This window comes from Eleutherodactylus coqui, chromosome 8 (genome assembly GCF_035609145.1).
Source record: "Eleutherodactylus coqui strain aEleCoq1 chromosome 8, aEleCoq1.hap1, whole genome shotgun sequence".
Taxonomy (NCBI): Eukaryota; Metazoa; Chordata; class Amphibia; order Anura; family Eleutherodactylidae; genus Eleutherodactylus; species Eleutherodactylus coqui.
The window spans coordinates 111,963,091-111,980,518 of record NC_089844.1 but is presented as its reverse complement, the minus strand read 5'-3'; the positions used below and the strand labels follow the sequence as shown (position 1 = coordinate 111,980,518).

At 44.8% G+C, this 17,428-nt stretch overlaps 1 protein-coding gene across 1 annotated transcript in view; it reads left to right on the top strand.

Annotated features, from left to right (window-relative positions):
• The first annotated feature begins 461 nt into the window (after window positions 1-461).
• Window positions 462-17,428, top strand: part of PDXDC1 (pyridoxal dependent decarboxylase domain containing 1) — a 75,694-nt gene continuing 58,727 nt past the window's right edge. Inside the window, exon 1 of the mRNA XM_066576221.1 lies at window positions 462-622. Within this exon, the coding sequence (XP_066432318.1) occupies window positions 596-622 (27 nt within the window). The 5' untranslated portion in view covers window positions 462-595. The remainder of the gene's footprint in view (window positions 623-17,428) is intronic.

The following is a 17,428-nucleotide window of genomic DNA, read 5'->3' as shown; positions in this document are numbered from 1 at the left end:
GTTGATAAATAGATATGAAATATAGATATTAGATGCTGTAGACAGACAGAAATTAGCTAGATAGATCGATATTAGAGAGATAGGTAGATATGAATTAGATAGATAGATAGATAGATAGATAGATAGATATGATATAGATATGATAAATAAATATTAGAGATAGATATGAGATAGACAGATGATAGATAATAGATATAAGATAGATGATAGATAATAGAGAGAAAGATAGATGATAGATAGATATAGGTAGGTAAGTAGGTATATAGATAGATAGATCTCCTGACACCAGCTCCTCTTTCTGACTCTAGACATGAAACAGTTAAGTGACGTCATCCACCCGTCCCTGATGTTCCGGCTTTCAGATGACAGCTCCAGTACGGTGGCCGCTAGAGTCCAAATTCGCCTATTCTGCGCGTTCATGTGCCCCCAGTAGTAGGCGCTGTGGACGCGCAGAGGCGCTGCTTGGTAACGTCAGCGCTGCCAGCGTGGAGACGGGACTGACCGGAGCAGGGAAGGAAGGAAGGAAGGCGGAAGTGCTGACAGGAGATCCTGCACGGAGGAGCTAGAAGCACAGCGGCCGCGAGCAGCAGACACCATGCAGAGCCGGAGAGCCTTCCCCCAGGTTAGTGCTGTGTGCCACCTGCTGCCCCTAGCACTGTGTGGGTGGTGGTGGGGTGTGCTGCCCATGTATGCCCCTGCTCCGCACCGGACACTGATCATTAGTACTCCTGTGTATGGCGCCTACATATGCCGCAGCGCTGTGTACGGATTGTTGGCTGGGATGGAAGTAGTCTGACTTGTATCTGACCACATGATGAGTCAGCATCGCAGACACTGCTGCTTAAAGGGGCTGTCCACCACTTGGGACTTATTATTTATTGATGACCCATCCTCAGGACAAGTCATGAATAGATGATCGCTGGGGGTCTGCCGCTCAGAATGCCCACCGATCAGCTGATTCCTGGCAGCGCTGTCACTATGGACAGCACAGGACGGAGATCTCGCTGACCGCAGTGTGGCAGCCCAGTTTGGTACCGCAGGCACAGCTTCCATTGAGTTCACTGGGAGCCGCGACTGCGAAACCCGTGCCGCTGCGCTATGGTCGGCGAGATCTACTTCCTGGGCTGTCCATGGTGACGGTGCTGCTGGGAATCAGCTGATCGGTGGGCATCCTCAGCGGCGGACCCCCACCAGTCTGTTGATGACCTGTCCTGAGGATAGCTCAATAATAGGTATGATCTGGAAAGTCCTTTTAAATGGCAATCCATGTAGATTGTGTTAATAGAACAGGGCGTAGAGGGCGGCGGCACGTCTCACATTCCCATCGGATGATCGGCGCCAGTCATCTGCTGTCAGAGTACAGATTGCCATAAACAGCAGCCGCTGCCACTGGCGGTCTTTGGGGTACCGCGGAGGGGCGTATAGCTGCCAGCAGTGTCTATATTACTTCTGTAGGGTCTGTAAAGGAGTAGCGACACGGGATGATTGTTGGGTGCTTAAAGAGACTCCGTCACCTACCCTTAGACCTACCTCTAAGCTTCTGGGTACAGGTAGGTGACCCGCTGAGTCAGAGATATGTTGTACTTACCTCCCCCGTTGTTACCCTGGGGTCAGCGCTCGAAGCCACTACTTAATGTATTGAGCAGAACTGCTAAGTAGGCCACCTAGCGCTGACACCGGGAGAACGACGGCGGAGGTAAGTAGAACACTTACATCCCCGGACTCAGGGGGTCACCTACTGTCAGCCCAGAAGCTTAGTTTATAGGCTAAAAGTAGGTGACAGAATCCCCATTAAACGCCCAAGAGTCGCCTCGGCTATAATCACTGCTGTGCCTTCACATGGAGGCGGAGCGGACGAGGATCACCTCCTCCCTCCTCGGTTCACAGTGAACAGGCAGTGGCTCACAGATGAATGCCTGCCTGTTCACACGGCACCATCATCATTTAATTTTTGTGCCTGCAGAAACTGAACAATAAGCAAATAAATTATCATGCGTCGTTCAGTCGCTGGTGGCGTTTACACTGAATGATTATTGATCAGACGCCTGCGATCATCAGATGAGTATTCCGTGTAAAAGGGCCTTATAAATGACCAAATGTTCTGTTACCAAAATACCATGTTTTTGGCAGGAGAACAGGAAGTTGTCTGCGGTTCTTGCTGTCCTGAGCGCTTCCTTCTCATGAGTTATCTCACCGGCCGGTGATCAGCAGATTACTGCAGGGTCTTCTGGAGGAAGTTGGGCTTGGCTGTATATATCAAGCATGTAATAAGCTGCGTCTGATATATGAACTATAACACAGTATTGGGGTAACGTAGATGTGACAGTAGTCTTGGTCAGTGCCGACTGTCAGGTGTTGGTCGTGTTTGTCTCGTGATGGATCGGTCATAGCTTGAATCTTATAGAGCAACAGAAACACGGAATTCCAAACAGATATGTTTGTGTTTATTTTATTTTTTTTCAATTTTGGTCAAAATATGTGACGTTCTCCATTCATCTTCATATTTACGACCGTGTATTCTCCCGAGAAGCTCTCCGCACTCAAGGAGTTCAGCAGAACTTGTCAGGCTGTTATCCCTTCCCACGCGGAAGCCGTATATTTTGGCCGCCTTTACACATACAGGATCTACTGCCGAATATCTGCTTGCGCAATTACTGCGGACATTCCACAGCGTTTACAGTGCGAGCCAAGTGCATGAGGTTTTACGAATCGCTTTCTCAAATCGCGGAAATTTTAAAAATGCCACGGATTACGAATCCGCAACATGTCTATTTATGTTGGGGAAACTGCACGGAAACGCGCGGAGTTTTGTCATAGAGCTCAATGGAGAACATAAAAACCGTACCAAACTCCGCTAATACACTTCTGTTGTGGATTATAATGCGCGCTAAAATAAAACATTGTATGTTCTATTTTTAGCGTCGCAGCCTGTTTTTGACGCCCTGCATCGCCCATTGAAATGAATGGAGTGCCTCATAAACTGCATGTAAAACACAGTGTACAGCATTTTACAGCGCTCTTAACCCTTTCCAATCCACTGTGACATCTAAAGACATACTGATTGAAGGCTGTACAGCTTCTGATGTCCGAAGACGTCCGGCAGGGTATACTTACTGTATATTACTGGCTGCCCTGTTGTTGGAGGCCTCTCCAGCATGTCCCATACCGCAGTACTGGCTCTAGCCAGCAGGTGGAGCCATTGTATAATGGCAGAAAGAGAAAACCTCCTAGGAAACCATGAATTCAAAATTGGATTGCAAAGGGTTAATGCTGCTCACTATGCCACCGGGAGGGGAAAAAATGGTGGCGTCATCAGCTTGCTTTGCCTGTGTTGTTGCTACACAAAATATGCCGTAAAAACACTGTACTTTTTTGCTCATACAGGGCTTGTTCACATGCGCCCCCAACACCCCTTGCCCTGAATTGAAAGTCTATTTAGCTTAATGAGGTCCGTTCTTTTCTCCAAAGTTTTGCGCAAGGTTTCACGCATCCACTTGCGTATTGCTCACCTCCCATAGCCTTTGGTGGGCAAATGTCTAAAAGATAGAGCGGGTCCAATTTTTAATTGTGCATGCACTTAAATCGTTCATGAGAGTGAGCCCATCGACATCAATAGGTTCTATTCTCTGCGTTTTGCGTGCGCTACGGCCATGTGAGCAATGCGTGGCATAAATACGTCCGTGTGAAGCCGCTCTTAGTGTTAAGATGGGATACAGCCCTGCAGACCAAGGCACTCCCGCCAACCCTGGGAGAATGGGCGCTTGCTTCATACAGTTCATACTTGGTTGTACGCACTCTGTCACCGGTCGTAAAGGTTTATGATGTAGAGTAATGGCGCTCTCTCTGTTAAGTGTAACTGTCTGATTAGAATCTTATCTGACAGCATTGTGTGTCCACAGACTCCTGAAATGTAACTCATTAACGGCCTTATATGAAGGAAACCACTTCCGTGACCCGACTTGTAAGGTCCTGTGATTATGAATGCACCATCTTTCAGCTTACATGCTGTCTCGGCATGGAACGAAGTACAGTTAACTTCTGCTAGAAAGGTTAAAGAGGACCTCTCATGGCGGCTGGGCCGGCTGCATTGTTTTGCCACTCTGACCCTGCTGACCGTCGCGGCCTTTCTTTTGTTTATACACATCACTGTTCCCCCATACAGGCTCTTCTTAGATTCTGTCCTTGGCATGTGTCAAGTGGGCCGTCCCTACTGCTCACTGTCAATGGGTGATGTCAGACTTGATTGACAGTGAGTATTGGGGACTGCCCACTGAACACATTCACAGCCGCAAGAGCCGAATCTAAGAAAGATGACAATGGAGTTGGCGGGGCCGCGGCTGTAGAGAGCTGCATGCAGTCCCGCTGATATCAGGATATGACAGATTCTTTTTAAAGGGGTTAAACCAAGTTGACAAGGGCTCCCCTTAGCCATAGGACCGGGGATAACTTGCTGATCACTGGGGTCTCACCACTGATTCCACCACTGAACGTGAACGGGGGTCCCGTGTCCCCCATCCTCCTCACTGCGGGGTTACTGTACCCCCTGCAGTGAGGAGGAGACTGAATGGAGTGCTGGTTACTGATGCTCAATTCACTTTCGGTGGGATTGCGGAGATAGCTGAGCAGCAAGTGCTTGGGTGTTTTTGTTGGCTTCATTGAAAAGAATGGAGCAGTGGTTGTGCATGTTCACCTAGCACTCCATTCATCCTGACATCACTGCAGGGGGAGAAGCAGCCCCGCAGTGACAGGTGGATATGGGACTCCCGTTCTTGAGATTGACTGGTGCCCTAAGGCCCATTTACACGCAAAGATAATCTTTCAAACGATTGCAAGTTTTAGCGATCTTTTTGCGTAATGTGTTAATGGCTAGTAATGCCCATTAACACTTTATCATCTTTATTTGCATGTAAATGGGCCTCCAGGAGCTGTTTGCAGAGCCCAGTGTGTGACTAATCACACACCCTGTTGTGCGCACAGTTGCATTGTTCTTCACGAGGCTCCTGGTAGAATACAATGTAATCTCCCGGCTCCCGCAGAGACACTTTTTCTCTCTGCAGCTGAACGATGGATTTTAAGTTCACCTTAATATCACATTTAGACAAAAAGTGCGCGATGGCAGTGTTTGCACGTAACGATTATCGCTCATTTTCGGTCATTTGAACAAATTTTGAGTGATAATCGTTACGTGTAAATGGTCCTTTAGCCCCACCGATCCTGTCGAAAGGGGATAACTTACAATCTTTGTACAAGCCCCATTAAATCCCTGAAATCACGCTAGAAAATGATGGCAAATCGCTAAGATTCGCGAGTCACTTATGATGACTGATATAGCACCGAGACCCCATCTAAGTGCTCCTGCACAGCGGCGCTCCCAGTCGCCTGGCTGTGCAGGGAACTGCGGTCACCACAGTTAAGTAGTTCCATTCACAGTAGATGGCCGGGTGCTACTGTGAAGGGAAAGCGGCACTGAACCACCGTTTGGTCTCCTCCATTCTCAGGTTCGGTGGAGGTCTTAGAGCTCAGACTGCCACCTGTCGAAAAGTGATGGCATGTCAGATGGTTATTTCTTTTGTAAACTCGTTTTATTGAAGAATTACATATCCCACTTATATAAACAAATACAGTTAAATGTATTAGGGTTTCAAAACATATAATATACTGAATATATTTAAAATGATTAAATGTATCTATTAGAATGACTACAGTCTTAAAATATCGAACATTTTTTTTGTGTGTATATCAATATATTGATTTAGTAATATAGTTGGGATAGTTTATCTTATTTGTTAGTATTATGAGACTGTTAATTGGTCTAGTAAGAATCGATGAGCATTTTGAGTGAAAACAGCATTTAAGGAACCATCCCATACTTTGTGGAACTTTTCCGAACATTTTCTGTTTTTATAAACCATTTTTTTAATAGAAGATGGCCGTATTTACCATCTTTTGCCATTGAGCCACCATTGAAGGTCACCAGTCCAAACCATTCATCACTGTTGTCTTGCGTGTAGTAAAAAGTGTTTCATGAAGTAATATTCGCATATAGTGATGCCGTTGTTTAACATCTAGGAGGCCTACTAAAGAGACTTCTGGAGTTTTCGGAAAAGGGAGTCCAACTAATTGACTAAGTGAATCAAAAGGTCTGAATCTCATTGCGATAGCAGAATAAATGAAAGAAATCGGCATCAGTTGACATCTATTACATTGAGAAGTGGGTCATCTCCCCGTGTGAAATAATTTAGTTGGAGTTAAGTAACGTTGATGAGTTATGTAAAGTTGAATATGTTTGTTATTAGTGGCTGTAGATACTAACAAGTGGGATTCCATAGCTTCTGACCATTTGTTTGTTAATGAGGGTATATAGGCTCTCCGTTAACAAGTGGGATTCCATAGCCTCTGACCATTTGTTTGTTAATGAGGGTATATAGGCTCTCCATTAACAAGTGGGATTCCATAGCCTCTGACCATTTGTTTGCAGATGAGGGTATATAGGCTCTCCGTTAACAAGTGGGATTCCATAGCCTCTGACCATTTGTTTGTTAATGAGGGTATATAGGCTCTCCATTAACAAGTGGGATTCCATAGCCTCTGACCATTTGTTTGTTAATGAGGGTATATAGGCTCTCCGTTAACAAGTGGGATTCCATAGCCTCTGACCATTTGTTTGTTAATGAGGGTATATAGGCTCTCCATTAACAAGTGGGATTCCATAGCCTCTGACCATTTGTTTGTTAATGAGGGTATATAGGCTCTCCGTTAACAAGTGGGATTCCATAGCCTCTGACCATTTGTTTGTTAATGAGGGTATATAGGCTCTCCGTTAACAAGTGGGATTCCATAGCCTCTGACCATTTGTTTGTTAATGAGGGTATATAGGCTCTCCGTTAACAAGTGGGATTCCATAGCCTCTGACCATTTGTTTGTTAATGAGGGTATATAGACTCTCCATTTATCTTCTATTTTCAATCACATAGTTGAGAATTATTAAGTGAATGTAGAAATGGGAAATGAATCCTTTATGTCCTGGTACATGCTGCATCCCGATTAAAGTACAAAAGGAAGTGGATGGACAAGGTGCCGGATATTGCACTGCAAAGCGTAGTTGGAGAAGTTTGGGGAAATCTGATATGGGCATATCATACACTTGTGGTATGTGTTCAAAGAATCCTTGTGTATATATAAATGCTATGATGACTTTACACCATGTTAGGCCCAATAAATAGTCGGAAAAATGTAAAATGACGAGGAAGTCCTCTGTTATTCTATAAGGGAGTTTCAGATGGAATCTCTTGATAGCCTGTCATTTGTTCGGCTAATTCCCATATTCAAATGACCTAGAGAGAAAGAGAAATAGTATATCAAATGATGTTCAGCATTAGGTAGGGGGTCACTTGATACCCAGTATCTTAAATAACGTAGTTATCCTGCTGTAATATATTTTATAAAGCCTGGTAAAGCCATACCCCATAAATCTTAAGGTCGTTGTAACGTTTCAATACTAATTCTATGTCTAGAATTTCCGCATGTAAAAGATGACAAAAGGGAGCTTACTATATTAAAAAAAAATTTGAGGTGTTATAACATCAGTATGTTCTATACTATATAGAAGTTTTCGTAGAATTATCCTCCTAATGAGATGTATTCTGCCGGCCTCAGATAAATGAGGAGAACTCCATATTGTAAAATTGTTTTTAACCGTTTCCAATCCACTGTCTGACATGTTAAGACATTATGATTTAAGGCTGTACAGCTCTGATGTTGAAAGACGTCCGTCGGGGTTCTCTTACTGTATATTGCCAGCCTCTCTGCTGTCGGAGCCTATCCAACGTGTCACCTCATGCAGTACTGGCTTTAGCCAGCATATAGCACCGTTGTATAATGGCAGAAAAAGAGTAAGCCCCCTAGGAAAACCAGGATACAAATTGGATTGGAAAGGGTTAAGGAAAGAAAGTCGATATTAATTAATATTAAGGTCATATGATTATTGGTTATCTCTGGAAATACATATTCCTAGGTATATAAACTGTGTGACATTTTTGAGATGACAAATGTCTTCACCTATTGTCCATCCCTTTACCTTGAGAGGCATAAAACAAAGCTTTTTGCCAGTTAATAAGTAGGCCTGAGAAGATTTGTAACCCAAGACTTGGGTTATAAAGAAATATGTCATCAGCATATAATCCTATGCGGTCTTCTCGAGGTCCAATTGTGCCTTGGGTATTTGGGTCTTGTAGAATTAACAATACTAGGAGTTCAACAGCTATGGCGAATAAAAGAGGTGAAAATGAGCACCCTTGCCATGTGCCTCTATTAAGGTTAAAATCGGGGAAAGTTGTCCGTTCATGAGTATTCTAGTTTTAGATGCTTTATATATAATAGATATCCATTAGGTAAAGGTCTTGCCAAATTCAAAATATTGCAGTATGTCTAATGGATAGGGCCATTCAATTGAGTCACATGCCTTTGCTGTGTCTAAGGAAGCTAACGCCCAGTTTTGTACTTGTTTCCAACCTATTTGTGTTACCTGTCTGATATTATCTGATGGTGATTTGCCAGGTATGAATCCTGTCTGGTCAGAGTGGATAAGATCATGGATGACCCATTTACTAATAATTTAGTAATAACTTTATAGTCTGTATTTAGGAGAGATATGGGTCTGTAAGATCCATATTCTTGGGGGGGGGGGGGGGGGGGGCTTATCAGGTTTTAGTAAAATTACAATATTTGCCTCCTTAAATAAATCTGGACACTTACTAGAGATGAGCGAGCCTACTCGACCACGCCCCTTTTTCGCCCGAGTACCGCGATTTTCGAGTACTTCCGTACTCGGGCGAAAAGATTCGGGGGGTCCCGTGGGTGAGTGGGGGGTTGCAGCGGGGAGTGGGGGGGAGAAGGAGAGAGAGAGGGCTCCCCCCTGTTCCCAGCTGCTACCCCCCGCTCCGTCACGGCGCCCCCCGAATCTTTGCACCCGAGTACTGAAGTACTCGAAAATCGCAGTGCTCGATCGAGTAATTACTGGAAACGAGTAGGTTCGCTCATCTCTAATTTGGTGAAAAGTAAAGGTAATCTTGGGAGTAGGATGCTACTGGATTGTATATAAAGCTCTAGTGGAAGGCTATCTGGACCGGGGGATTCATTTTTGGCCATAGAAGATAGTGTCTTCTATTTTCTCCTGAGTAATGGGAGAATCTAAAAAAGTTCTGTAGAAAGTTTAAGGAAAATTGTCTTATAGACTCAAAGACTTATGTGGCACGGGACGAATATAGATCCTGATAAAATTGAGTATATCTGTTAAGTGTATTAGTAGAGTCAGTAAGTGGTTTTCTGGGGAGCGTGTCTCCAGTATTTACTGGATTGATTGCCAAAACCAAATATCAATGGTTTGGTTAAAAAGAAAAAATTGATTTGCCTTTACCTTTTAGGATTTGTAAATCTTCCCCTTCTGTCTTAAACCATAAAGATTCATTAGCATCTGTTGGGTCATTTTATATGTAGATTTCTGTTTAAATATCAGTTTTTAGGTCGTTCTTTCTTTGAACTGTAGCTTTTTTTTTTTTTAATATATATGATAGAGGATTTTAAACATCCACGTAAATAAGCTTAGATGCGCTCAACAGCTGTCCTACGGCCTACCACCCAACTATCGCTCCTTTGCTTTACACAGGACCCATAGTCATTCTGTGAATGGAGGCGAAGCGGACCGGAGATCCTTCCAGCCGCCCGCCTCCATTTACAGTAAACAGGCTATCATACTTAATTGAAAGACTACCTGTTCATAGGGGCTGACAGTCGCCTGCTTTTTAGTTCTGCTAAAAACCAAGTTACTCCGACAAGTGAGCGAGTTCTCACTCAGTGCCCTGTTGGTGGCCGCTTGTACATGGAACCATGATCGCCCAAATTCCCTGTTTCCAGTAATAATTTGGGTGATAATCTCTCTATGTAAAGGTACCTTAACCTTTTAATTAGTCTTAATGACTGTGAAGCTATAACTGCCTTCCTTATATCACTCCTCCTTGTAGATCTGGAACACCCGAGCTGTTGATTGTAATGTTTAGGAATGCCAAATCTTTTAGCCAAACCTGTTCTCCTCTAATATTACTGTTGTCTGATGCAGCCGCCTTCTTGACTTGTTATAGGTAAGGAGCTGTGATGTGATAGGCCGAAAAATATAACCTGGTTTAATAGATAGGCAGAAGAGATTCAGATGAGTCCCAGTTTCCATCATGCATAACAGAGCCAGGACAACCGTTCCGGATTCATTTTCAAGTAGATGCAGAGCACTGGATCACCGTGACTTTAATGGATTCTGTCTGGGTTCTGGTATATTTGACAGCAAAAATGTTTTTTTAGTTGGGCCACAAGTCCTGTTTATGTTGATGAGAATAGACTCTCGCATTATAGACCAGATCGTAAAGGGGTTATGCTTGGTTCACAACTTTTTATCCAAAATTAACAGATTTGTCTTCATCTTCTCAAAACAAAAAGAAAACCGATGCCTAGCTGATATAAACTGATCTGGCAAAAACCAGTTTATTTCCATTTGTATAAGTTAGTAGGGTTGTACCAGTATCACAAGTTATACCCCATCTAGAGGTTAGGGGGTAACCTGCTGAATGGTGGGCATCTCACAACTGGGATCACACTTGTAAGTTTTTGGGTTTTTTTGTTTGTTTGTTTTTTTAGCTGGATAACCCGTATATGACAGTCAGTAGTGACTAGCAGGCCATCTGGGAACTTACAGATCCTGTTTTATCTACTATTAATGTGTACCCAGAGATAAGTGGGGACTGACACAAATGGGTATCTCTTTTTTTATGGAGTTGGTGGAAGATAGTTGGACCAAGCCATTGTCTGGCCAGCAGTTATCTCGTGTCCTCTGTCAGCCTGTCTTTGTTTGCCATGAACACCAGGAGCAGAGCTTCAAAGGTAATTGTTTGCTGTTTTTCCATCAATATGGTAGAAGTTCTGGATCTAAACTAATCTAGAACCTTTGAAACTCATCAGCAGTTCCTCACAGCTGGCGGCCTTGGTCTCCGTCCCTGGGATCTTGCTTCAGACACCATGGTTTGGCATCTATATTAATATATGCATTTCTTCTAACCGATTGACTGTCCCCAGAGGGCACTAAAGTTATAGTTCCAAGACACCCTGACTACTTCGAGCAGATTTTTTGTTTGGATTCCCCACCAAAAATCTGCAATGATCCATGGTGCAGTGTGTGTGAATGGATGTAATAAAGTTAAAGTAGTTGTCCCACCAAGGTAAATCCAGATCCTAATTGTAAACATTTTTTGTATTCACACTTCTAAAAAGAATTTCCAGGACTGTTACAATAGCGCCCCCTGTTTAAATCTTCAGTATAGGCTTTAACATCTGGTTACAGCGGGAATTCACCTGCAGTGCAGATTTCTAAATGTACACATGCAAATATTTCTGAGGATTTGGTGCAGATTTACGGCAGTGTTTACCTCTTGGGGATGCATGCTTGGGGCGTGTTCACCCGTTGGGGTTGGAAGCTTGGGGCGTGTTCACCCGTTGGGGTTGGAAGCTTGGGGCGTGTTCACCCCTTGGGGATGGATGCTTGGGGCGTGTTCACCTCTTGGGGATGCATGCTTGGGGCGTGTTCACCTCTTGGGGATGCATGCTTGGGGCGTGTTCACCTCTTGGGGATGCATGCTTGGGGCGTGTTCACCCCTTGGGGATGCATGCTTGGGGCGTGTTCACCCCTTGGGGATGCATGCTTGGGGCGTGTTCACCCCTTGGGGATGCATGCTTGGGGCGTGTTCACCCCTTGGGGATGCATGCTTGGGGCGTGTTCACCCCTTGGGGATGCATGCTTGGGGCGTGTTCACCCCTTGGGGATGCATGCTTGGGGCGTGTTCACCCCTTGGGGATGCATGCTTGGGGCGTGTTCACCCCTTGGGGATGCATGCTTGGGGCGTGTTCACCCCTTGGGGATGCATGCTTGGGGCGTGTTCACCCCTTGGGGATGCATGCTTGGGGCGTGTTCACCCCTTGGGGAAGCATGCTTGGGGCGTGTTCACCCCTTGGGGAAGCATGCTTGGGGCGTGTTCACCCCTTGGGGAAGCATGCTTGGGGCGTGTTCACCCCTTGGGGAAGCATGCTTGGGGCGTGTTCACCCCTTGGGGAAGCATGCTTGGGGCGTGTTCACCCCTTGGGGAAGCATGCTTGGGGCGTGTTCACCCCTTGGGGAAGCATGCTTGGGGCGTGTTCACCCCTTGGGGAAGCATGCTTGGGGCGTGTTCACCCCTTGGGGAAGCATGCTTGGGGCGTGTTCACCCCTTGGGGAAGCATGCTTGGGGCGTGTTCACCCCTTGGGGATGCATGCTTGGGGCGTGTTCACCCCTTGGGGATGGAAGCTTGGGGCGTGTTCACCCCTTGGGGATGGAAGCTTGGGGCGTGTTCACCCCTTGGGGATGGAAGCTTGGGGCGTGTTCACCCCTTGGGGATGGAAGCTTGGGGCGTGTTCACCCCTTGGGGATGGAAGCTTGGGGCGTGTTCACCCCTTGGGGATGGAAGCTTGGGGCGTGTTCACTCCTTGGGGATGCATGCTTGGGGCGTGTTCACTCCTTGGGGATGCATGCTTGGGGCGTGTTCACCCCTTGGGGATGCATGCTTGGGGTGTGTTCACAGGGGCTTTTATGGTCTGATCCACTATAACTTTTAATAACGTGGATTTGACAGCTCAATCCATTACAGAACTGTGAGGCTCAACCTTGGAGTTCTGGTGTGGATTTGCATGCGGATGTAGCGACTACTCAACAAGGTTTCTGCACCAAGAATGGACATGTCTGTTCTTACTTTCTACTACTTTTGAACTACAGCATCGATTTGCATAGCATTCAATAAAATGCTCAAATGGTGGGGATTTCCCGGTGGATTTGGGTGTGGCACCGCTGCCCAAATCCAAAGCGAAATTCCACCAAATGAGGACTAAAAGTGAAGCAGCCATATATTTCATCTGTTGCACTCTGAGAACTAATTCAGGTTCAGTAGGCTCGGATGATCTCTGGTCGTCCTTCACTCACATGTCCTCCTAGATGAGAATTAATGCTACAAGTGATGCTGCTGTAGTGAAATGTTGATGGATTACGTTTCCTGATTTTGGCTTCACGCTTTTCGCCTTCAACTGCCCGAGACTCCACTTGAGCTCCAAAAGTATGCCCTTCCTTGTAACATTGTATGTTAGGCTGAATGAAGACCATGTCCATCTAGTTCAGCCTGTTGTAGGCAATTGTAAGCTGTAAATGGTTTGGGCTCTTGATGATGATTCATGCGCTTATGGCTCATTTCGTGCAAGCATGAACATCATCTTTGGCTCGTTCGCTATTCGTTCGGTTTAAATAATACCGCTCATTCAGACGTTCTCATTTGCTGGACAGTGTTATAATTCGTATGGCTTACTCGAGTGTTACGGTCTAGTACGTGGGTAAGTTGGGTATTTGTGCCGTAGAGGTACAGCAGTGCCAACCAGACATATCACATGCCTATCCATACTGGATGCCTAATGTAGGTATGGTAATTCTTTCCTTCCTGGCATATGCCCACATGAAGCACATAAGGAGGGCACACACCCTGGCAGTGAGACAATATTTTCCCAGTTAAACTTGAACATGCTCCAGGTCCGTCCCGGCGTAACTGTCTTGGCATTTGGACACAGTCTGCCATAAAGTTGTCAGCAGCTTGCGGGTCCTCTACATCTCACAATATGTGTCCTCTCAGTACCGTAACCCTTTGTACACACTGTAGACCTATAAAATAGGAGAAACACCTGCCCTCTTTAAGTCTTCCTTCCCGGATCCGTTTTGCTCCATGTACCGCGGTTTCCATAATCTGCCTTTTTACCTGAATTATTCATATTTTTCCTCATCTGTATGTAGGTCACTGTACTTTCTGCTTGGTAAAATACCTATGAAGCAGTGTTGTGGGGACGTATTGAACAGTCTAAGTATGGGTGTAGCAGAGCCGAGTGTGTTCTCTGCAACTCATTCTGATGTGTCCTTACATAGAATGCACAAACAATACTGCTGTAAAGAATGAAATTACTGAAATGATTTGTTTCTTCATTGGGAACCAGTAACGCCTATGAAGAAAACCATGGCTGAAGGTTTGCCTCCGTTGGGTACGTCCTGTAACCACCCTTCGTCGTGGTGGGGTGGTCTTTTGTATGGTTCCTACTACACTTATAAGTATGCATTTTCGGAACAAACTTCTTTGTTCTTCGCACATGATGGATTCCTCCAGGGAACCAGAAGAAAACCTTCTTTGTATTAGATTGCTATAACGTATAACATTAGGATAACTTGCGGGCCATTCTTTTACTTCTTGAGTCTCTCTTGGAGCATGTTCCCGTGTAGCTGAATTGGTGCAGATTTGGGTCTGCAGCAGATTTCATCCTTTTATTTCAATTGAAGGGGTGAAAATTTGCTGCAGATCTGTACCAATATCCATGACAAAATCCACAGCATAGAGAACGTGTGTGCACTGAGTGAACAACAGAGTCCTGCTCACAGACCAAGCACCAACTTATAGGGGAGCCGGGCACCGCCACACTGCACGTTCCCTGTCCTATGGGCACCACAGTTTAGTTTATGGTGCTTGGCAGGCGTGATGAGTTCCCTTTAATCTTTTGGAGCAGTATGTTGCCTGGTGTGTTGGGCTGGTTTACTAAAAAGCCAGATCATATAAAAGCCCACCGTATGTACCCTGCACATCTTACGAAGGGCAACGTCATGCAGCCTTGAGTTACACAAGCAACATTGTAATCCATGGCTGGCCTGAGGGGGCATTGACTGATCTGTCTTCCCTTTTGTACCGGCCCATATGCACTGCTAAAGGTGGTATGCCTGTATATAAGACACGATCACCTGGTGACGGGTGTTTGTTGATCACCAGCTGATCGGGTCTATGTTCCCATTGGCCGATGATCGGGGAAACTCTTGTCTCTGAGGCTCAGGCGGATGCTGTGTCTCTCCCCATGCTTTACACTACAGCACTGGCTGTTTGGATTGGCTGATATGTATAAAGACAAATTCCACATTAAAAGGGTTTTCTGAGTACATTGATGACAATTGGGATGAATCTCACATAAAAAAAAACCTGAACACACCAATACTTGCCTCTCAGCCGCTAGATCCGGTCTTCCAGTGGCTGTTTACCCATGTGACCGTGGCAGCCAATAGGATGCCCCAACGGGGAAGTAATCAGTGACAACCTGTAAACCTACTGGTGCTACATTAGAAGCCCACATGACAGGTTTATATGACGTCACTAGGCCAGAAGACCCGGTGACGTCACTTGTCAGATGCCATAACACCAAAATGTCGCTCCGGCGCAGTGGTAGGTAGATCGCATTTATATAGTTTTGGACACACTAAGCTATATAAGAAAATAACGTCAGACAACCTCTTTAAGGTCATAGAAAGCTGATTTACCTTTTCTCTTTACCTGTCAAGTGTCAAGGTGTTGGCAGTGGATAACACCTTCTATATAAAGCACAAGCCAGTGTTTCCTGTTCTTCTGGGTGTGCGGGGGCAGAGTACACCAGAATTACAGATAATGTCCCTTCCTTAGATGCTTGTGTTAGGCCGAATGCAGACGGCCTGATCGGATTCCGACTGTGAGATCCTTGCAGCGGATGCGACCCTGTGCCCCTGCAGTGACTGCCGGCTTACCTGTCCGGCATCTTCTCTCTGCTCCATGGATACGCTGGCTGGTGCACCGCCGCACATGTGCAGTGTAGCACCGGTGATGACGTGGATAGTGTGAGCCTCTGCGAGGCTCGCACTGAAATAGGACATGCTGCTATTTCCACCCCGCGAGCGGAATATCGCAGTTTATTTCCGCTTATGGGCTTGGAAATGCATTTTTTAATGCATGTCTTATGGGCTGTATTTGCTGCAGGATCCGGAGGTCTGCATCCTGCAGTGCAGATGTTACACCCGTGTGCATTAGGGCTTAAGGCCTTTTTTACTGCCAGATTACACTAGTCAACAATTATAACTTTTTTTTTTAATAACTTGGGGGAAATACAGTTTTTCTCTGTTTGTAATGACCTAGAGAAAAAGTTAGTACATTATTTAACCCGCACAGTGCACGTCATGAAAAGAAAAACACAAAAAAATGGCAAAAATGGGTCATTTTGCCTGTCTCGCCTTACAAAAAATGAAATAGAACGTAATCAAAATGTCACAAAAAAAATTTAAAATATATCAATCTGGTATTGACCTAATCGTACTGGCCTGCAGAATCAATATAGCATATTGTTTACACTGCACAGTGAACGCCGTTAAAAATAAAAACCATGCTAGAATTGCAGATTTTGTTAGTCTTGCCTCTAGCAAAATATGGAATGAAAAGTAATCAAAATGTTACATGTTCCCAAAAATTGGATAAGTAAACACTGGAGTTCATCCCCCCCCCCCCCCCCCCCAAAAAAAAAACAAGCCCTCATAGAGCTCCGTTGATGGAAAAATAACATTGCAATGGCTCTTTTTTTTTTTTTTAATGTGGCGACACAAAAACAGATCCTTTTTAGTGTTTTGTTTTTTTTTTGCAGAAAAAAATTCTTACAACTTGGTATTGTGGAACGGGCTGACCCAGAGAATGTTATTGCATCATTCATTTTGCGCACTGAACGCCAAATTAAAGCGTTCAGTGGGTTAAAAATGAAGTTATACAGTACATTATATGTACCCAAAAATGATGCCATTAAAAAAATACAACTTGTCCCACAAAAAATATTGTGTCAATGGAAAACTTAAAAAGTTATGGCTCCTGGAGTGCAATAAAAAAAAAAGAAAACAAAAGAGTTGCTCATGAAGGCGTAAACAGGCTTGGTCACTAGGGGGTTAACAAGTGCTGTGTTTCATTATACATGTATACAAGGCAATATTTGCTTATCTTGGAAGTGGGAGTAAATGTCATATTTTATTAAATTTCATATTACGGCTCAGCTTCATATTGTACCGTAATTTCTTAGAGCATTTCCCGGTATTTTTCTGGTCCGTTATAGAATCGCAGTGCTAAAATTGTAAATGGCATATTCATATATCGCTGCATATGAGGCCGCAAAAAAAACTGAAATATTATGAAATGCACCACAAACATTGCATTTTTGTTTATGGCATTTTGGTAGCTATTTCTTTGGGGGAGGGGTGGGGGACCGATACGTTAGAAAACGAATGTAATAATTTTTTAAGTTGCTAAAGCCGCACAGTATACAGTATTACATAGCAGCTTCAGCCGGAGGGATGGTGTTGTGTAATCAGATGGCGGGCAAATACTGTCTGTTTACTGAAGGTGTGTACAACAGCACTGGCTAGGAGAGGAGATGGTTTGTGACCTCCTACGTATGACTTCCTTGTCCAGTGCCATGTGATGGAGTACAGTGCCGCTGGGAAGGGCA